This window comes from Camelus ferus, chromosome 13, assembly GCF_009834535.1.
Source record: "Camelus ferus isolate YT-003-E chromosome 13, BCGSAC_Cfer_1.0, whole genome shotgun sequence".
Taxonomy (NCBI): domain Eukaryota; kingdom Metazoa; phylum Chordata; class Mammalia; order Artiodactyla; family Camelidae; genus Camelus; species Camelus ferus.
In genome coordinates, this window is record NC_045708.1 from 63,172,820 (window position 1) to 63,196,072 (window position 23,253).

General features: G+C 40.4%; 1 protein-coding gene across 2 annotated transcripts in view; it reads left to right on the top strand.

The window, feature by feature from the left end:
- The window catches only part of SAMD13 (sterile alpha motif domain containing 13), a 40,002-nt gene that overhangs the window by 5,991 nt on the left and 10,758 nt on the right, over nucleotides 1-23,253 (top strand). For both annotated transcript variants that reach the window (XM_032494677.1, XM_032494678.1), the window contains exon 3: nucleotides 18,060-18,171. In XM_032494677.1, coding sequence (XP_032350568.1) covers nucleotides 18,060-18,171 — 112 coding nt within the window. The remainder of the gene's footprint in view (nucleotides 1-18,059; nucleotides 18,172-23,253) is intronic.

Here is a 23,253-nt window from a genome sequence, read left to right on the forward strand (position 1 = left end):
GCTATAACCACGTTGCTTACAAGGAAAAAGTAAGTTCCAAGATAATGTTACTCGTTTCATTTTTTTCCATGTCATTTAGTTTAAAATTGCCTTCAACTTGAGCTTTGGAAGAAACTAATTAGATGTAATCCACAGTGATATCTAAGTGAGGAAATAGTGTGCTATTTATGTTTATGAATCAAAGGTGTATCTTACACTGAAGTTACATTAAGCTTAATAAAATCTGCTTGTTAAAATTCTCCTGTAATTTATATATCAGTGCCATTTTTCCATGCTTATTCCTATTTTTGAAGTTTGTGGTAGATAGACGGAGGAGGAAAGAAAGAAACAGGTGCTTTTGTAATGTTAGTTACATCGGCTGCTTCCAGTGGTGCTCTGAGCAGTGACAGAATGTCCTACAATTGTGCTGTCCACAGTGGTCACCACTAGCTGCATGTGGCAATCAAAAACTTGAAATGTGACTAGTGCAACTGATGAACTGAACTTTGAATTTTACTCAGTTGAAATCCATTTAAAAAGTTAACAGCTTTATTGAAATACAATTGATATATAATAAATTGTATTATTTGAAGTATAAAATTTGGTAAGTTTTGACCTTTGTATAAACCCATGAAACCATTACCAAAATTAAGATAACAAACATATCCATCCTCCCTAAAGGTTCCTCATAAACCTTTGTAATCTCTCCTTCCTGCCCTTCCCTGGTCCCATATCCCCAGGCAACTAGTGAGATGCGTCACTATAGATTTGTTTACTTTTTTCTAGATTTGTAAATCTAGAAAGATTTTTATATAAATGGAATTATTCAGAATGTACTTTTGGGGGGGAGGGGGAAGGGAAGGGGTCTGGTTTCTTTCACCTAGGAAAATTGATTTTGGACTCATTCATGTTATAGTATCAATAGTTCATTGCCTTTTATTACTGAGTAACATTTTATTGTGTGGTTACACAGTGCTTCATCCACTGTTTATCCACCCACTTGTTGATAGACATTTGGATTGTTTTCACATTTTAAGGAGTTACAATTAAAGCTGCTTTGGTCACTTGTGCACAGGTCTATGTGTGAACACGTGCTTTCATTTCTCTTGGGTAGATATCTAGAAACGAAATGTCTGGACTTCTCATGGTAGGTGTATGTTTAACTTAAGAAATTGCCAAACTCTTCCAAACAGGCTGTCCCATTTTACATTCCCACCAGCAGTGTGTGAGCGTTCCAGGTGTTCCTCAGGAACTTGATGTGATCCGTCTCTTTCATTTTATTAGATGTGGTTTTAATTTTCATTTCCCTAATGACTAGTGATGTTGAGCATTTTTTTCTTGTGTTTATTTGCGATCCATATATGTTCTTAAGTAAAATATTGTTCAAATCTTTTGCCTAGCTTTTTATTGGGCTAGTTTTTAAATATAATATTGTACAGAGTTTTTAATATATTCTGGATACAAGCCCTTTATCATAGACATGATTTGAAAATCTTTTCTTGTCATATATGATTTGTTTTTTCATTCTTTCTACAGTGTCTTCCAAAGTGCAGAAGTTTTAAATTTTGATGACGTCCAGTTTATCAATTTTTTATTTTATGGATAGAGCTCTTAGTGTCACATCTAAGAAATATTTGCCTTGCCCAAGGTCACAAAGACTTTCTCTTATGTTTTCTTAGATTTGGGACTGTGATTTTTGTGTTAATTTGTGTGTATGGTGTGAGATAAGGATTGAAGTGTTTTTGTTGATGGTAGCCATGGTGATAGTCTCTTTGCCTGTGGATATCCACTTGTTCTAGCACCATTTGTTGAATTGTCTCCACAACTTTATTGAAAAATAATTATTCATATATGTGTGGATCTATTTCTGGACTCTATTTTATTCCATTGATATTTTTGTATATATTTATGCCAGTGCAACACTGGTTTGATAACTATAGTTTTTTAATAAATCTTAAAATCAGTGTTATCCATCCAACTTTGTTCTTTCTTGAACTTACTTTGTCACTCTTAGGTCCTTTGCATTTCAATGTAAATTTTAGACTCAGCTTGTCAGTTTCTACTCCCCCCCCCCCAAAAAAAAGCCTACTGGGTGATTTGATTGGCATTGCATTGAATTATAGATAAATTTAAGGAGAATTGACATCTTAACACCATTGTATCTTCCAACTCAATTAACACAGCATTTTTCTCCATTTACTTAGGTCTTCTTTAATTTCTCTCAGCAGTGTTTTGTAGTTTTCAGTGTGCAGGTCTTGCATGTCTTTGGTCAGCTATATCCCTACATATTTTATATTTTATGCTATTGTAACTGGTCGTGCTTTTGAAATTTTAATTTCCAATTGTTTGTTGCTAGTATATAGAAATACAATGGACTTTTTATACTGCCCTTATATCCTACAACCTTGCTAAACTCACTTACTTCTTCTAGTAGCTTTTTCATAGATTCCATCAGATATTTAATATAGACAGTTATGTCTTATGAGTAAAGACAGTTTTACTTTTTCCTTCTTCGTGTGGATGCCTTTCATTTCTTTTTTGTACCTTATTGCCCTGAATAGGACCTCCAGTAAAAAGTTGCATAGAAGTGATAAGATTAAACATTCTGATTTTGTTCCTGATCTTAAGAGAAAACATTTACTCTTTTTCTTGTCTTTGTTCTTCTGTGTGTCTTTTATTTTCTGTCTACATTTATGTTTTTCTCTTTATCATTGATTTTAAAGCAGTTTGATTATGAGACTCATTGTAGTTTTCCTCATCTTTCTTTTTTAAATTGTTTTTTAATTGAAGGATAGTTGATTTACAATGTTCTATTAGCTTCTGGTGTACAGCAAAGTGATTCAGTTATACACACACATATATATATGCTTTTTCATAATGGTTTATTACAGGATATTGATATAGCTCCTTGTGCTATACAGTAGGACTTTGTTGTTTATCTACTTTATATGTAGTAGTTTGTATCTGCTAATCCCAAACTCCTAATTTATCCCTCCCCGATCTCCTTACCCCTTACCAAACCATAAATTTGTTTTCTATGACTGTGAGTCTGTTTGTTTTATAAATAAGTTCATTTGTATCATATTTTAGATTCTACATATAAGTGACATCATATGGTATTTGTCTCTCTCCGTCTGACTTACTTCACTTAGTATGAGAATCTCTAGGTCCATCCATGTTGCTGCAAATAGCATTATTTCGTTCTTTTTTATGGCCGAGTAATATTTCATTATCTGTTTATACCACATCTTCTTTATCTCATCATCTGTCAATGGACATTTAGGTTGTTTCCATGTCTTGGCTGTTGTAAATAGTGCTGCTGTGAACATTGAGGTGCATGTACCTTTTCAAATTAGAGTTTTCTCTGGATATATACCCAGGAGTAGGATTGCTGGATCATATGGTAAGTCTATTTTTTGTTTCTTAAAGAAACTCCATACTGCCCTCCATAATGCCCTCCATAGTGGCTGCACCAATTTACATTCCCACCAACAGTGTAAGAAGGTTCCCTTTCTCCACACCCTCTCAAGCATTTGTTACTTGTAGACTTTTTAATGATGGCCATTCTGACGGGTGTGAGGTGATACCTCACTGTAGTGCTAATTTGCATTTCTCTAATATTTAGCAACATTGAGCATCTTTTCATGTGCCTGTTGGGCATCTGGATGTGTTCTTTGGAGAAGTGTCTTTTTAGGTCTTCTGCCCATTTTTTGATTGATTTGTTTTTTGTTACTGAGTTAGTATGAGTTTGTTTGTATACTTTGGAAATGAAGTCTTTGTCAGTCACATCATTTGCAAATATTTTCTCTCATTCTGTAGGTTGTGTTTTTGTTTTGTTTACGGTTTCCTTTGCTGTGCAAAAGCTTGTAAGTTTGATGGGATGTCATTTGTTCATTTTCACTTTTATTTCTATTGCCTTGGGAGACTGACGTTAGAAAACATTGCTACGATTGATGTAAGAGAACATTTTGCCTATGTTGTCTTCTGGGAGGTTTATGGTGTCATGTCTTATATTTAAGTCTTTAAGCCATTGTGAGTTTGTTTTTGTGTATGGTGTGAGGGAGTGTTCTAACTTCACTGATTTACATGTGGCCGTCCAGCTTTCCAGCACCACTTGCTGAAGAGATTCCTCATTTTTCTTTTGCTTGGAGTTTCTTTTGTTTTTGATCTGTGGGCTTAGTTTTCACCAAGTTTGGAAATTTTTCAGCCATTATTTTTTAAAGAATTTTTGATCCCCCTCCACTTCTCCTTTGGGGGCTACAAGTATAGGTTTATTTGATCATTTGATGTTGTTCCACAATTCACTGGTGCCCTGTTAATGTTCTTCCAGGTTTTTTTTTTTTTTTCCTATCATTTTGGATAGTTTCTATTGCTTCTCCTTCAAGTTCACTAACCTTTTCTTCTGAAATGTATAATCTCTTGTTTATCCCACCCAATGCATTTTTCATTTCAGACAATGCAGTTTTCACCTCTAGAAGTTCAACTCAGTCTTTTTTACATCTTCCATGTCTTTACTTAACATATTCTTTCCTCTAGCTTCTGCACATATGAAATATGGTCATAATAACTGTTTCATGTCCTTGGCTACTAATTCCTATCATTTTTCAGTTAGTGTCAGTTGATTGATCTTTCTTTTCATTGTGGGTTGTATTTTTCTGCTGCTATGCATTCCCGGTAATTTTTGATTGAATGTCAGATATTGTGAATTTTACTTTGTTGGGTGTTGGATATTTCGGTATTTCTATAAATATTCTTGATCTTTGTCCTAGGATATGCTTAAATTACTTGGAAACAAGTAATTCGATCCTTTTAAGCCTTGCTTTTAAGCACTGTTAGGCAAGATCAGAGCTGTATTTAATCTAAGGGTATTTTTCCCCTTTTATTGAGGTAAGACCTATCTTTGTACTCTAACCAGTGCTCCTGAATTATGAGATCTTCCTCTCTGGCGGGTGGAAATCGGCACTGTTCCCATCTCTGTGTGAGCTCTGGGGATTGTTATCTCTAATTCTTCTGCGTGGTTCTTTCCCCAGCCTCTTTCCTCACATGCATGTGATAATCAGTACTCTGCTGAGCACTTGAAGGGAAGCCTCTGCCTCTTTGTATGGCAGTCTCCTCTCTAGAACTCCGCCCTGGGCACAGCCTAAACTCCCTCTCCAGGCAGTACGTGGGCAGGGCTTACCTTGCTTGTTTCCCTGTCCCTCAGGGCTCTCTGTTCCTTCCTTACTGCCTGTGTCCAGTGCCTGGAGTGCCACTCTCATACAACTTGTCTATTTTTGTAGTTGTTTTAGGCAGAAGAGTAAATCTAGGCCCCGTTACCCCGTCTTGATCTGAAATAGAAGTTCCAGTTAATTTACATTGCCAAGTTCTAGTGGCTAAGGTAGGTAGGACAAGGTAGAGTTAGATTATAATGCAGAATCCCTAAAACATAGACTCTTAAGGCTCTTTCTGAGATCTACCCAAATCGGGGCTTACAGTGGCTTCCGTTATGTCTTCCAGGTATAGAAAATATAGTGCTCTCCTGGGGAATGTACCTCACAAAGAATCATTTCCAAAGAAGCCTAGGGTAATGGCCCTTATTCACCAGGCCATGTCTCCTGATCAGAGCTTCAGTTTTACAAGGCTGCTATTTATGGTGTCCTTTCTATGTGTCTAGCACTTTGTGGGAGCCTCGTTAATCCTCAAAACTGTATTTTGAGGTATATGCTATAATTCCCGTTTTATAGTAGAGAAAACCAAAGCTCCAGGAGGTTAAAGATCTTTTAAGAGCTCACAGCTAGTAAGCGCTGGTATTGGTATTCAGATTAAGTCTGAAGCCTGAGTCCTTTCTTCTGCACCAGGGTCTGTCAAATATACTATACTGTCAAAGGTGGCTTTCAGTCACTTTTACTGCAGGCATGGGTCTCACTACCACAAGGCTATGGAAGCCTGTGTTTGTCTCCAAGGTTTGTAGATGCATGCACACATTCAATAATATCACCTTAACTTCACCAAGACAGGACTTCTCTTTCCAAAATGGCATTTTTCTTCTAAATATGGAATATTTTGAAGTCTGTTCTGAGTATTCCAGGCCAGTGATTTCTCAAACTTGAGTTTGCATCACTTGGAGGGCATGTTAAATACAGATTGCTGGGCGCACCTCCAGAGAATCTGATTCAGTACATCTCAGGGGCCTGGGGACTTGCATTCTGACATTTTCTCTGGTGACGTTGATGCTGACATCGAGACTTTGGAAAAACAATTTGGCATTATTTTTCAAGTATTGATCTATCAAATATTTTATAACTCAACAATTCCGTTTCTGGATGTATTCTAGTGTTGCCCCATAGAAATGACTCTTAAGCCATAAATGTAATTTTAAATTTTCTAGTGGTTATATTTAAACAGATGAAATTAATTTTAACATATTATATTTGGCTGAAAATACCCCAGGATGTTATAATTTTAACATGTAATCAATATAGCATATTATTAATGGGATAGTTTGCATTTTTTATGCTAAATTTTATAAATCCACTGTGTATTTTATACTTAGATTGTATCTCAAATTGGATGCAAAAGTTTTATTAGAAATATTTGGTCTCTATCAGATTTCATAAAATTTGCAAATGAAAAAGTAGAATCACATACCCCAATAATTCCAAACATACCTAAAATTTCCAAAAAATGAATCAGGTACCAAAGAATTATTTTCTTTAAATACATGCAGGTACATGGGCAAAACTGGTTCTTTCTTAGAAGATTTGATTTGACTTTGAAGCAATAGCATATCAGTTTCAAAACTACGTCTGTCGAAGTGACACAGTTTTGAAATAAATTTACTGATACTTAAGTTATATTAAATTGAATTCAAAGGGGTATTGCATAAATGTATAAGCAACTATTAATTTATTAATGTCAATAAATCATTCTTCAAATTTTTCTTCAAATTGATTTATTTTAGAAAAATGTGTAAAATTATGTTTATTGTATTGTACTTGAAAAGTTTCCATTTCAACACAAAATTTTGTGCCTTTTTAGCTAGGTTACAAATCAGTATTTCTTTTTCCTTTTTTTTTTTTTTAAGGAGCTTCAAATTTCTTTCATTTACATGTTGCCTGTTATCAGTGAGAAAATATAAATTGCTCCTCCACTTTTGGTCTTTAATTATTAAATATTTGGAAAGCAATTTTTTTTGTTTTAATGAAGTCTTGAGCTGGACTTAACAATATAAGTCTTTGTATATTTCTTCCATGACTTAACCAACAAATAATGGCAAAGAACACAGACCATTAAATTTGTTGTGTTCTATTTCTTTTAAGAGTTCCATAGTCTGGCACTGATCCATAGCATTTGCAGATATTTACTGAATGATTTATCGGTGGTATCCATGACACTTGCCAGGAATCTGCTTTAGAAAACTGAACATGAATATTATACAGTAGAATGAAGGAATGAGGGAAACGTGTCTCTTGTTTATGTGTCTCAAGATTATGCGAAATCCAGATTTTTTTTTTAACCTAAGGTGGTTGAAGTCCCATCCATCAGGAGAGGATTTAGTTTTTTCAAATCTAGCTGAAATGATTCTTTGACAGATATAAAAGATTTTAAAATATTTAAATTTGGAGTTTAGTTTTCCAGGCCACAGGTTGACAATATTTCTTTATAAATTTGGAAGTCTTTGGAGACAAGCAGACTCCAGGCATTAACTGACGTGGCGCTGCTCATCCAGTGCTGAGAAAAGTCGTTATGTTTTCCCAAAATTGAATCAATTGATTTTAGATGTTGTCCAAGAGATCTTGCATTCCTCGGGCAGTTGTTTGATGGCTTGGCTGAAAACCTTCTCCCTTTTGTTGGACTACCTTTTTAGTATTTTCTCATAATACTCTAACAAAGATGAATATAACCATCTATCTGTTGAAAAAAGTTGTTTTCTTTTTTGTGCAAGAATCCAAGCTGGACAAATTTGTAAGCTCAGATTCTGTTTAAAAGTCACTTCAACATGTTTTGTTGGATGTTTAATTTTGATTATAGGTAACTAATGTCATCAGTTCTTTTTGATTGTTGAAAAGCAAGTTACCGAATTCACTGTGTCTTTGCTAAAAATGGCTCTTAATAGTGTTCATTTTTTATACAACAAATAAGCAGCTTTTTTCCTTTTGCTCAGTTCCAATAATTGCAGTTGAATTTCCAACATGCTTTCAGCCAGCTCCCTTTTTTCTTTACTCTTCTGGTTCTAATGCTAGTTTCTGCATCTCCTTTTGATTTTGCATTAGTTGTGTGCCTCCTTTTTAAATTTTAAAATTTGTCCATACTCATTTTTAACTAAAAACGTTTAATTATATTACAATTAAAATAGAAAGACTGTCAACTCAATTACCAATTACAGCGTACTAAGAGATTCTCATAACTTGTGCTATCTGCATCCAACACATTACAATATTACATGGATGCACAGGAAAAAAAATCATCTGGATGGAATCAATCTGTTGACGCCAACTAGATTAGCTGTGTATTTATGTGTCAGACTAGAGAGAAGAGATGCATCTGATAGAACTTCAATTCAACAGTAGTATCCTAAGTGATGCAATGGCTTAGGTAAAATCTTACACAAAAACAATGAACTTGACTATATATAAAATAGATAAACAGCAATGTCCCACTGTATAGCAGAGGGAACTATATGCAGTACCTTGTAATAGCCTATAATGAAAAAGAATATGAAAAGGAATATATACATATATATATATTTATCTGAATCACTATGCTGTACACCAGAAATTAATACAGCATTGTAAACCAACTATACGTCAATAAAAAAAATTAGATTAAAAAAAAAAAGTCTTGTGTTTATCAGAAGCATATTTTGTACCAGCTCAAGTTTTTAAATTTAGATTAAACTAATTAAAATCAAAGAAAATTTAAAAATCTGGTTTCTTAGTCAAATTTTAAATGCTTATTAGCCACATGTGATTAGAGGCTACTGGGATGATGTTTATCCTCAGGTTAGGGACGCCAGGGTGGGATAGACACAATTATTGTCAAGATTATAGTTTTAATTTTGCCTGGTGGGTACCTGGGTGTTTATTAAATTTAATAATAACTAAATAAGAGGAAGCCATCTTAATAGTTTGTCATATGTCCTTCTAGACAGTTTCTGTACAAACACTCTCTGTAGCCATATATATAATATGTGGATATTATATATAGTCACAAAAATGTCCGCATATAGTTAAAGGACACATAAAATAAGCTTTTATAGAACAAATGGGATCATTGTATTCTCTTTGTGGATTTCAGGTGCACAGATTTTTGGATTCATTAAAATCTTAGTACACAACACTCTCACCATCGATCTCTGTTTAGCCATATTAGACCCACGTCAGAAGTTTCACTAAATTCTAAAAGAATCTATGTCTTTCACATGCACGTGCCTATCTGTGCAACTCACAAACGTACAACATGAATTGGGTTTTTTTTCCCATTCATATCCCTGCTCCCTTTTTCATCCGCTGGTCTTTTCCCCTTCTTCCCTTTGCTCCTAGGATGGAGGAGGAAACAGTGTTCCCACGACAGAGCTTATAACAAGTTTGCAGCTTTTCACAAGTGGTTTATCTTCCCACCAGCACCCGGTCTCTCGCCGCTCAGTGGAGACGCTCTACTGAGAGAACTTTCACAGCAACAGTGTTTAGCAAGGACTTTGAAAAGAAGCCATTTCTTCTTAATGCCACGCCTTTTCTTGTTCACGTATCTCACCGTCTTCCTCTGCCTTTGTGTTCAATTTAGTGTTTTATTATGAAGCGAAAACTTTTCACTTTGGAACTAAAGTTTATTTTATAATTAGTAAAGTGATAGTTGTTTTAGTAATGAGTGTAAACTTTTAAACTTTTAATATTATAATACTAACTTTTTGACATCAAAAAGCAATTGACATATAACATATTAGTCTCAGATGTACAGCATAATGATTCATTATTTCTGTATACTGCAAAATGTTCTCTGCGATAAGTCTAGTTAACATCCATCACCATGACAGTTTTTTTCTTGTGATGAGAACTTTTAAGATCTACTGTCTAGCAACTTTCAAATATACAATACAGTATTATTAGCTACAGGCGCCACGCTGTATGTCACATCCTCATGACTTATTTATTTTATAATTGGAAGTCTGTACCTTTTGGCTACTTTCACTCATCTTGTGTGACCCCCTCCCACCTCTGGCAACCACACCAATCTGTTCTCTGCATCTATGATTTTGGGTTTAAAAAAATTTTTTTTAATGTTTGTTTTTAGATTCCACATGTAAGTGAGATCATATATTTATCTTTCTCTGAGTTATTTCACTTTACATAATGCCCTCAAGGTCCATTCATGTTGTTGAAAGTGATAATATTTCCTTTTTATGGCTGAATACTATTCCATTGTGTATATATACCACATTTTCTTTATCCATTTATCCATTGATGGACACTCAGGCTGCTTTCATGTCTTGACTATTGTAAATAATAGCACAACAAATGTGGGAGTTCCATATATCTTTTCAATTCACTGTTTTCGCTTCCTTCAGGTAGATACCCAGAAGTGGAATAGCTGGATTGTATGGTAGTTCTATTTTTTATTTTTTTCAGGAACCTCCCTACTGTTTTCCATAGTGCCTGTACCAATTTACATTCCTACCAACAGTGCACAAAGGTCCCCTTTTCTTCACATCATTGCCAGCACTACTTATTTCCTGTCTTTTTGATAATTGCCATTCTAACGGACATGAGGTGATATCTCATTGTGGTTTTGGCTTGCATTTCCCTGATGATTAATGGAGCATCTTTCCACTTACCTGTTGGCCATCAGCATGTCACCTTTGGAAAGGCGTTTATTCAGATCCCCTGCCCATTTTTTAATTAGATTTTTTATTGAGTTATATATGTTCTTTATATATTTTGAATTTGCAAACATTTTCTTCTCCTTTTTAGTAGGTTGCCTTTTCATTTTGTTGATGATTTCCTTGGCTGTGCACAAGATTTTTAGTTTGATGTAGACCCACTTGTTTTTTTTATTTTTGTTGCCTTTGCTTTTGGAGTCAGATCCTCCCCCACCAAAAAATCATCACCAAGACTGGTGTCAAAGAGCTTATCACTTATGTTTTCTTCTATGAGTTTTATGGTTTCAGGTCTCACGTTCAGCTCTTTGGTCCATTTTGAGTTAATTTGTGTGTGTGGTGTAAGACAGTGTTCCAGTTTCATTCTTTTGCACATGGCTGTCCCATTTTTCTAGTACCATTTATTGAAGAGACTATCCTTTCCCCATTGTATATTCTTGGCTCATTTGTCATAAATTAATTGACCATATATGCATTATTACTAACTTTTGAATAGCCTTCTCTCTGAAGGCTGCTAACTATTAAATATTAAGCTAATTATTCATTTTAAAAAGTTGTCATTTTTGCCCATGTGAATTACAGGATTAGAAGGTGAATGACAGAAGTAAAACATTAGGATAGAATTTGAAATTATTATCGGTATTACTACAATTTCAAACCTCTGAGTGCATTGTAGAATTCTCAGAGATTTTCCATGTAACAGAAATAACAATGGCTACTGTTACTCAGCTCATTAAAAACAAAGCCAAGAATGTTTACATGCATAGTAACCCACACATCAGTCAGGTCTCTAAGGGGAGCAGGCACATTTAGGGTTAAATGAATAACCTCCGAGGATATTTGGTTATTTGCCTGGAAGTCCTGCTGGGCTCCTTAGGGAAGGAGGAAGAGGAAACTGTTAGAAGTGACTGTGTGTCTGGTCACTGGCTTCAGCTTTTGTTCATTTTCTCCTACTCCTGTCCTTCTGTGTTGTCAAACAAATAATCAGCAGTCCTTAGATGTGTGTCCTTTGAAAGCGATGATGACATTGTATCCAGCTTGCTAGGCAGTTCCTGGGTACTCTCTCCCCATTATGCCCCTCTCATCTGTTTCATCCGCCTTTCCCAGACCCCACAGCCACGGCGCCCGATTCTACCCGGACACTGTGAGTGATGGTTCCCGGGATGCTGTTCTTTGCAGGGAACAGCAGTCTGGAACAGAGGGTGATTGTGATGTAAGATGCCACTATACCAAAAGCATAGGAAAATAAAATCAAACTCCCAAGACATTTTAAGTGGCTAAATACCAGGTGTCTCTTAACAGATTGTTAGTAAGGAGGGAAAGAAGGAAGGAGGGAGGGAGGGAAGGAGATAGATAAGGAGAGGAGGGGAAGGGAGTGGGGTAAACTGAGCCACTAATTCAAACCTGAAAAATGACCTTTCTAATCAGGATCTGATGTCATAACCCTTGTGCGGATATGTTTGGTGGGGTAAGTCAGAGTGCTATGCATATGGATTCTTGAATACAGATGATGTATGGTAGTTAATGGCAATACTTGTAACTGGTACAGTTTTATTTTTCCTAGTGAAGCTAAAATCCATTTGTCAGTATTTCATGGCTGTTTGCTCATCCTGTTATATGGCGTGTTAGTCTGCTGGGCTGCCCTAACTTAATACCATGGACTGGGAGGCTTAAACAATAGAACTTTATTTCTCAGAGTTCTGGAGGCTGGGAAGCCTGAGATCAGGATTCTGGCTGAGTCAGTTTCTGGAGAGAGCTCTCCTCCTGGGTTGTGGATGGTCACCTTCTCACTACGTCCCCACATGGACTTACCTCCTGCACATGCATGCAGATCTTATAAGGCCACCAATCCTATTGGGTTAGGACCCCACCATTGTGACCTTAATTGCACTATCTCCGAAAAGCCCCAGCCCCAAATACAGTCAGATTCAGGGGTAAGGGCATTAACATATGAATTTTGGGGGTAGGGAAATGCAATTCTTTCTTGTCATAGGGTCTTATGATAAATGTTTGATGATCCTTTAAACTAAATGAAAGAATTGGGCCGGTCCACTTTTTTGATTGGTACCATTTTTTCCATTGCAAATAACTGCCTTAAAGAAGCAGACATTTCAACAGAGTAAAATGCATAAAACTGTAGAGTCAGCTAAGCGTATCATTATATTTTAAGCGTGAAAACAAAAGGAGTTCCAATCAAAGCCAGCAGCACTCACAAGCATGCAGGATGTATCTTTTCTGCATTAGGAAGGGTTGCTGTCTTCTGCATGGATTCCGGCGTGCTACTGATACCCCTACAGAAGGAAACCTGAGTTTGTCCCAGCATTAGAGCCACACTAAGTCCTTTGGAAGAGGGACCCCTGTGCCGTGGCTCAGAGCGTGGAGGGAAGGCTCTTCCAGTAGTCTGTGTGCAGTTGTCTTTGGTGTTAATGTTTGGGGTATGAAATGTTCATATGTTTGTGTTTAACATGAATGTTGGCATGAATTGTATTTGATAGTGAAGGAAAAACCAGAAATCCATCAAGGCCTCTTGAGAGGAGTTTACACTGCTTCAGAGGTCTTTATTTGTACCAGAAAGTTAAGAACAGGTGGGAAAAGAGGCAGTCATAGGATCCTTTGTTTTCAGAAAGATGGGGTAGGGAGTTCGGGAGACATCCCCAGCAGAGATGCACCCGGGACAGAGTGCCATGAGATCTCAGAGGAAAGCCATGAGCTTGTGGGAAGATGCCGCTCACAGAGGAGAGAAAAGATACAGGAAGATGACCCATCTGCTCCCAGGACTGACTCTGGTGTTGCTGCTGATTCAGGGCTCCACCTAGCACAGCCTGACTCCCCCTGCCCTCCTCCCTCCATTCCTCTCGTCCTCCTGCTCCTTAATGGCTGTTTGGAATAAAGCAAGGAACACATACGATCGTCTTCATCACGCAGCTGACTTGAGATTTTCCTCTTCACTAAACTACAAGTTCCCAAGGCTATCAAGTCCCTGGCTCACTGTAGGCAAGTTACAATGAATCAATGATTGGAATAGAAGGTTGATTAAGGATATTAGGAAAGGGACATTTAACCAGTACCTTTTAAAAATGAGTGGGGTTCGCATCCTTGGCAGTTGAACAGACAGCGCTTTGAGTAGCATAACCAAAGCTGCGGATATGTGGATATAAGTCCAGGATGTTGACCAACTGGATTTCAGTACAAACTTGAAATTGGAAAGAAGCCTGGAAAGTTATGTTTGAATCAAATCCCTGGGTGCCAAGCTAAAGAATTTGGAATATGCAGGAGAATTATTTGCTTTTTCAGGCCTTTCGTTGCTTGAATATGCTGCAGCTAAGTGCAGACAACTCTTATTTATCTGGATGTTAAAAAATGAAGAATGTCCTTTCAAGAAACTTTGAATCAGCCTTTCTTTTTTTAGCCAGATCCCTGCTTATTAGGATGAAGGGAGAGGGAGAAAAGAATGGAGATGAAATGAAAGCTCATTTGATTGCTTCCTGCTTAGCTGTGTCATAGGCAGAGAGGTCAATGTTAATGCTAATTTATTACAATCAGAATTATATTGCTTTTAGCCAAAGGCTGTTTTAAGATATGGGTAAAGAGTAGGTTAATTTAATTTTGAAAATAAATTATAAAGATCAAGGCAGGACAAAGTTGGAGTGTATTTCTGAGTGGAAACATAAGTGACATTGAGAATTAGGTTTATAAAAGGAGGAGCATGATAAATATACCTCCATAATAGGTCAGCGAGTATGAGGTAACTTGTGCTCTGAGCTTTAAAACAGAGATACAGTTAGGAAGTATAAGGTGGGGTTGAAATCACATATGGACTGTGTTTATTCAGAGTTTCCTTTTGGTCTGATCAACCCTCAGACTCTAATATCGTAAGTACCATAAAATATACACAGGCTAAATCCCGAGAAAGAGTTTCAACAATTTTTCACCTGCCTCCACAAATACTGAAAGGGAAAAGGAAGATTTTTGCTGCCAGCACTTAAAATGATAGTGTGCCAACATGAACACGTTCATAATAAGGTCTCAATCTGCATGTGTCTGCCAAATTTGTTATTTATTGCATTTCCGTCCTCGATGATTGGGTCTCTTTAGCTCTCTCTAAAAGTGAGGTGACTGTTTAATTAGGGGATAGTCAGTTCCCAGTGTGAATTATTCACGCATGATATAATTTTTATCAATACGCGATGTACCTAACCATATGCACAGGGACTAAAAGGTGACTGTGTTAAATGGAAGCATTGGTTTGATTAAGTGATGGGATTGGAGACAAATTCTGCCCCTTCATTTCTTGCTAGTTTTTTGTAATAAGGAAAAATACCTATCTATTTATATATATATATATTTTATATATATGTTAAAATATATATATATATTTTAAGAGTCTATACCTGGAAAAATGTTCATGAATTTATCATCTTTATAAATTATATTCTGGGAAATATTTTGCTATGATGATAATGAATAATAAATATCAAATGATAATGGAACTTTTTTATCTGCCATCTCATTTCATCAGTGCAAAATTAACAGCCACAACTGGAACTACCATCTGGGAGGGGTTTTAAACAGCACCATTTAAATTCCTTCTGGAATTTGACATGCACAAGTTAAAAGGAAAGATTTGGAAGGAATGATCCATTTAAAAGGGAACAAAGTGTCTCAGTTTGGCCACAAATAACAGTCCTCGAGGTGACATATGGCTTTCCCAGTGGGGAAAGGTGACGCTTAAGTCCGTCCCCTGAAATGTCCTCATAACCTCGTCTGGCCTCGGCACTCTGGCCTCCCCAACCCCCACCATCATGTTGCCTCGGATCATCTCCAGGTTTCTCCTTAAATCTGTTGCTGGAACCACTGGACGGGCCCCCCAAAACCATCCATCGTTCTTTAATATAAACAACCTAGAAGTGACAGCGTGTGTCTGCACATGTCTGCTTCTGTAAGCCATCCCCTCTCAGGGCAGAGCCTAGGCTGTGTTTGAAGCAATCGATGCCTTTCAAAATTACGTTAAAAACCTTCAAGCATCCTAGTCAGGCAGAACTATCTGGGCCCAGCAAAGCACACATCCTCAGCAGCACCGGTTCAGCCCTCAGTCCTCATATCTAGAGCATGCTGTTTCCATGTCCCGTGTCTGCTCCCCTCACGGGATTGCCAGCCCCTCGAGAGCAGGAACCATGCCTTCCTATCCGTGTAAGCCTGCCTCTAGCACAGTGCTGAGAAGACCAGGGGCTTTTGTAAATATTTGTTATATCAATGAGTACGGAGTGGAAAAGCATAGACTGGGAGGCAAGCATATGCAGAATCGATCCTGGCTTTCTATACTGTGTGATTTGGACTGAGTTTCTTAACCTTTTTGAGCCTTAGTGTCCTAAAAACAGCTGACAGTAGCCAGTTCACAAGGAGCTGGGAGGCTGATAATAGGTAACATGCGAAAAGCGTACTGTAGGCTCTAAGTGCTCTCCGGTTGTTAGTCCGTTAATGTAACGGATCTTGGCTGTGCACCAGCTGTACGCCAGTCAGCCCTGTGCTGGGTTCTGGAGAGATACAGAGATGGAGACAGACAGTTCCTCCTTCAGGGTGTGTGGTCCCACATTGTGATTTTAAGTTATTTTGTCTTTTGGGCTATCAGGCTGAAACTTAGGCGGATCAGGCACTACATGCGCTGATTGGTTCCTCACCCCTTGCTTCTTCCGCGTGGATCCCCTCACCCTCAGTATAAGAGAGCTCATTTCTCTTGTTCTCTGTAGTATGCTGCCAGTGGTTTTGCGAAGTCTTTTGTTCTCTGCTGCCTCGCTAGTGCTCAGGAATATTTCAGAGCTGTGGAAGTGATGATGTCATATCCCAGCAGAATAAGAATCAGGAAAGCCTCCCATCCTAAAATTACTATGTAGCATACTTTGTTATCACAATTAGATAACTATTCTTTATGAAGATAGGCAGCTAATTGAAGTCAGCCACAGGGAGAGTGAATTCAGATGTTTTCTGGGGCACTTAAAAGTGTATCCGATGGGACTCTTGTGCTTACTGCTAGAAGCAAGCTGATTAGAAAACTTAAAAGATTTGTTAGAACAATGAACTGCTTTCCAAACATTTTTCGAGCGCAACTAAGCAAGAGGGGGAAAGAAAATGGTACCTTAAAGAGAGTCCCCAGGGCAGCGCATTATCACTTATGTTAGTGGAAAACCCTAGCATGTGGAATAATTTTTAAAAAACACATTTAGCTTTGATTTGAAAATATATGTTACAGTGCGACAGCGTTAGGGTGAAAAGCAGTTCTTCCCCGTGTATATTGCCTGTTCGATGGTAGGAAGGCGTGGGGGCGTGTGTGTGAGTGGGCGTGCGCACTAGTGCGTGTGCACAGGGGCACTGTTTATAGATTCACAGTCTACGCCAGAAGGGAAAACATCTCTAACTAGTGAGCACTGGCTCTGAATGGTTTTAAATTAAGTGCTGTGTTGTAAGTAATTGATCACATGTGCCATTGATTAGTGAGACTCCCTTTTCTTGAACTAGGACAGATGTTTGTTTTTTTAGTCAAATATTTTAAGTTTCTACTATGAACAAAACATTATCCTGGGGGTGAGGCACAGGCACAGCTCGACCCTTGACTTTTGGATGTTTGAAGACCTTCAGGAATCCCCAAAGTCCGGGCAGTTACATTCCCATTAAAAATAGCATGGATCTTAGCAATTTCCATTACATGTTGAACCGTCACAAGCTTCGCGCTAGACCCGGTTCTCTTCTCGTCCCCTCCAGAGGTATCAAATGCCATCTAAACGCTTCTGGCTCCCGAATGTGTGCGTCTAGCCCACTTGCCTGCTTTGAGCTCCAGACTCGTGTGCCACATTACATTTCAACTTGGAAATAGGTGGTACCCCAAATTCAGCGTGTCCAGCTAAACCTGGGGCACCATCTAACTTCAATTACTCCCATCCATCCAGTTCTGGGACACTTCCATCTCCTTTGTCCTCATGTCTAGTCCACCACTAAGTCATGCTGATTCTATTGGTTAGAGTCTTTTTAAATACACGCACTTCTCTCCTCTCCGTCATGGTCTCAGCCACCACGATCTCTCGCTTGGTCCCTTCTTTGCCTCTGGCTCCTCTCCAGTATTCTCTTTTTCAAAATGTGAGCTTGATCAGGTCACCCCCATTCCATCAGACCACATAGCAAGTCCCCATTGCTCAGAGACAAAAATCCAGACCGCTTCTTGGTTGGTGTTTTGCAGTTCCCTGGAGAACGGGAGACCACCCGATCCCGCAGACTGGGCCGTGATGGATGTCGTCAATTACTTCCGAACAGCAGGATTTGAGGAGCAAGCTAATGCTTTTCAGGAACAGGTAACTCGGTCTAGAGAAACACAGTGCACACAGTCACCTCGCTTCCCCCCAGTGGGCAGAGGCCGTGAGGGGGGAGGAGGGATCGGTGAGGCTGTCTGCGTGCCCTCCACGTCAAGCGCTGATCACACCAGCCCCGGGGAAACTGAGCGGGTGGGCACGCTAACGATTCCTTCCTGCAAGAGCAAACCCCAAGCCCCGGACAGACGGTCACAGCTGCAGAGAGGAGGGCCGAGGCTGTCTTCATCTGCGTCTTCTGAAAGACGGCACAGCCCTACCTTCAACACAGACACACTAGGAAGCAGAAAAAGGAAAGAAAGGAAAAGGGGGGACAGATCTGGCTGAGAGGCTCGCAGCACCGTCTGCCACTGGCCTCAGCACCGCCTGAGCTGTCAGTTAAGCCTCCTTCAGTTTGCTTGCTGGGTGCTGAGCAAAGTCGAGTGGGAGGAGCACAGGACTTAGGCTGTGTGACCCCAGGCAAAGGACCACGATTGTCTGAGTCTTGGTGTCACATGTGTCGCGTGAGGCTGTCAGTGCCTAGCTTGGTGGAGTGGTGCTGTGAGGATTAAAGGACCGTGCGTGCACGGTGCTCAGGGTGGGTGCTGGTCCAATGTTGATGCTCCCAAAATGTGAATCCCCTCCCTCTGGTCCAGGGTTGGTACTGGAGGGAAGGAAGGAAGGAAGGAGGGAGGAGCAGGGGGCCCCTCTCAGTTGTGCAGGTAGTTCCTGACTCCATTTTCTAGGCTGGGCCAGCTCTGCTGGGATTGTGTTCAAAGAGCTTTGACCACGAGGAACCAAACTGGGGTCCACGTGGTCCACGCCAGACCAGCTCTGTAGGGAAACACAGAGTTCCTCTCTCCTCTCCAAGGAAGTCTGCAGTTTTCTAAGCATTAACTTGACTTTCCTAATATTCCAGTATAATCGAGACAACGATAAACTGAACAACGTCTTTGGCTGCTTCTTCCACACCCCTTTAGTCATTTCTTATTCTCCCAAGCTGGGTTTGGATGAGTGAACTTTCCTAATATATATTCCAATCTCTAGATCTCCTTCAACCAGTATTTCCTTCAGTCTGTTCCCTCTGCATATGTATTTTTTGTTAATTTGGAAAATTTGCCAAAATAATAGCTTCAATCACTTCACACCCACCAGAACAGCTATAATTGGCAGGATTGATTCCAAATGTTCATGAGTCTGCAGAGCAACCAGACTGTCCTACGTCGCGGGTGGGAGTGTAAAATAAACACTCAGACATCTACCCCTGATCCGGCGGCTTCGTTCCTGAGTATTTACCCAGGGGAAATGGAAACATATGTCCACCAGAGATGTGTATGAAATTATTCTTGGTAGCTTTATGCGTGAGACTCCCAAACTGGAAGCCTAAGTGTCCATCAATAGGAGAATGAATATCCAAACTGTGGTCCAGTCACACAGCGGAGACCGCCCGGCAATACAGGAAAGTGCGCCCCTGACACGCACAGCAGTCAGGTGGCCCCAAGGCAGCTGCGTGAAACAGGACTTACACAAAGGAGTTCATTCTGAAGGTTGTCTTGGTCCACGCAGGCCGCTGTAACAAGGATACCATAAACTGGGTGGCTTGTCAACAAACACTTACATCTCACGATTCTGCAGGCAGGGAGTCTACGATGACGGCACTAGCAGGCTGGGCACCTGGTGAGGGCCCACGTCCTACACAGCCATCGCTGCTCTGTGTCCTCACGTAGAGGAAGGGATGAGGGAGCTCTCTGGCTTCTCTTTTATAAAGGCACTGTTACCTCATTCATGAGGGTTCTGCCCTCCTGACCTTCTCGCCTCTCAAAGGCCCACCTCCTAAAACCATTACTAATACCTTAAAGACCCCCTGGGGGGTTAGATTTCAACTTACGAATTTTGAGGGGACACAAACATTCAGACCATAGCAGTTCCATTTAGAGCAAGGATGAGAACAGGAAAATGCACCAATGGTAGGAAAAAATCAGAGCAGTGGTTATCTCTGGATAGGTGGAAGTGGGGAAGACTGGGACGGGGCATGAGAGAACTTTGGGCGATGGTAGTATTTTGTATCTTGATGAGGGTTTGGGTTACAGGTATATGCATTGGTCACTGCATATGCACAGATACATGCAAACGATTCAGCTTTGAGCATTACATAACCAACTTTACCTCAAAGGGAAGGAACTATAAAAAATAGAAAACACTTAATGGCATGCAAACTGAAGTATTTATGGGAGAAATAAATGGATGTATGCAGCTTACTTTGAAATGCACCAAAATATGGATTGACAGTTGAGTAGATGGACAGACATACAATAAAGTATGGGAAACGGTAGTTGTAGAGTCTAGGTGGTGGGGATACGGGTGTTCACTATAACACTCTCACAACTTTTATGTTTGAAAATTTTTATAATACAGTTTGGTAGGGGGTGGGGGTCAGTATTGCCCAGGTTGGACAGTGGAAGACTGATGAGCTGGAATATATTTTATTTGGGTTTAATGGTATAGCATCCATTTGTGTCATTGCAGTTGAGTAACTCACTTCTAAAATTAAATTTAAATAATATTGTGAAAGGTTAACAAAAAAAAAAAAAAAAAAAAAAAGACTTAGCTAAAAGGTCTCTTGGCCAGAATCCCAGCTGCCCAAAATCATTTTTCAGATTGAGCTTTTGCTCAGACTCCTCTGGGGCAGATGTCCCAGACTTGGGCCATCCAGATACTGCCATGGAACTGGCCAGCCCTGAGCTTGGCCCAGGAGCAAGCCCTTTTCCCCAGGGATGACATCACTCACGCACCAGTGACACTGAGAGGCAGAAGGGAACACAGTCCCCTCAAAGCATGTCACTCAGTAGTCCTTCAAGGGAGGAAAGGTGCACTGTCTTGCTTCTCCAGCTCTGAACCTGACACATGAATCCCCAGGGGACTGGAGTTTTGTAGGCATGGTCTAGCGTTTCTCCATTCTCATAGAAAGGTAATTGAGTCAGGGAAAGAGTCTGCCTTGAATTATTCTCTGAACGTGATCCAGATCTTCCTCCTGCTTTGAAATTCTTGTGGTCTATCCTCTTCGCATTGAAGGAGGTCGAGGGCAAGGAGGGAACCACTGACCAGGCTCAGGCTGATAGGACAAGGAGCTGCCGTGGTTTTCATGAGGACCAAGGGGCAGGATCCTCTACTGTGTTAACCTACCTCTTCCATCATGCTTGAGAGGCCTTCAGTGTTTCACCTCCATGGGTCTTCCTGGCAGTGAACCTCAAGCAGTCAGCAGTCACTCACCAGGTTCATCAGACGGGAAGACTACGGGCCATCCCCACACCTTTCAGGCACATCTTCAAGGGACAAAGACTGAGAATAAGGACCACCACATCCTTTAATGTCCTCAGGAGAGGCTTTGCTCTGCCATTTGATGGGAGCCAGGCAGGGATGTGAGCATCCCCTAAATCACCGTAGAAAAGGCCAGGTTCAGAAAGGGTAGCATAGTTGCCAGTGACGTGGGAGCTTAGTCTCATGGCTGCTGTGGGTGGAATGTTTGTGTCCCCCACTCCCAAATTCACATGTACAAGCCCTCACTCCCAGTGTGACGGGATTTGGAGGTGGGGCCTTGGGGAGATAGATAATTAGGTTTAGATGAGTCAGGAGCCCTCATGATGGGATTAGTGCCCTGGAAAGAAGGGGCCAGAGAGCTGGCTCTTTCTCTCTGAGGATACAGCGAGAGGGCAGCCATCTGCAAGCCGGGAAGAGGGCCCTTGCCGAGAGCCTGACCGTGTTGGTGCTGCCATTTTGGACTCCAGACTGTGAGAAATAAATTTCTGTTGATTAAGCCATCTAACCCATGGTGTCTCGTTACAGCAGCCTAAGCTGACTAAGACACTGACACTGCTGCCTGATATGTCCACCGTCAGAGGGGCTGACCTGCAGGAGAGTGTCTGCCTTCATGGTCTGGTCTCCCAGTGCCTTACTGGATATTCCATTGTTGTAGCAGCCGGACTCAGAGGTGGCTTTCCAGTGGCACGTTCCCTTGGAAGATGGCAGGCCACTGAGCGAGATTTGTCCAAAGTGCAGGGGTGGTGTCCCATGTCCCTGTCGTACGAGGGGCAGCTGGATTAAGCTGGTGATCTTTGGAGAACCTCCTTTTCTCTGTGTGGGCACACTGACACATGACCATTGTCTCCATCAAGTTTTCTTCTGACAAATCTCTTTTGAGCCTCTGAGTGAACCACAATGACAAACTGAAAGAACTGTCAAGAGGGGAGGCCCAGGCTCCATCCCCACTCCTGCGCCAGTGATCCAGTGCCCACAGCGCGTGTCTGGGGCTCTGCTGCTGTTCTGCTGACACCCCGTTCATGGCCAGTGACAGTGTTCGCTCCCTGCCTCGTTAACTGAGTGCTTCAGAGGGCTGACTGGCCCGCAGGAGCAGTGGGGTCCCTTCTGGAGGAGGCAGTGATTGCAGCGCTGTCCGTACTCTCTCTCTTCCCCGCAGACACCATGCTGTGGTAGCTATTTTCCCACTGTCTTCCAGCAGCCAGATGTCTTAGGCTGTGGTGAAGGTCCGGAGTGAGAGCCATGACTCCCAGTTTCTTTTCTGCTGATTAACTCATGCTCAGTGTATAGTCCTGCAGTTCGCCTTTCTAGGATTTCTATGAAGTGAACGTTGAGTTATACCAGCAGGATATTCCTCAGGCTCCTGCTTTAAGAATCAAGGGTTACCTTGAACTGACCCCTCATGAAGTAAGCTTTTGATGCACAACACGCTCCTTGAGATGTTGTACGTACACTGTTGAATTTCCACAACTAGGTGATAAGAAGTTGGCACTTTGCCGGAGAAGTAGGTTGCCTGGTTTTCAAGAGTCAAAGGGACTTTAGGAATTTTACTGTCCTAAGAGCTTGAGTTTTTAAGACCCTTTTGACTAACCTCATTCAGAAGCATCTCCACTTTCCTCACACAGAACGTTTAGGATACGGTTTATTCTGTTAAACTCTGAAGGCTGACTGTAAAGCCGTCTCTACTGACAGGGCTGTATTTGAGAGTTAAGTCCATCAGAGCAGCTTTGCCACTCAGACTGGACCCTAACGCAGATCACAGAGACAGTGTGC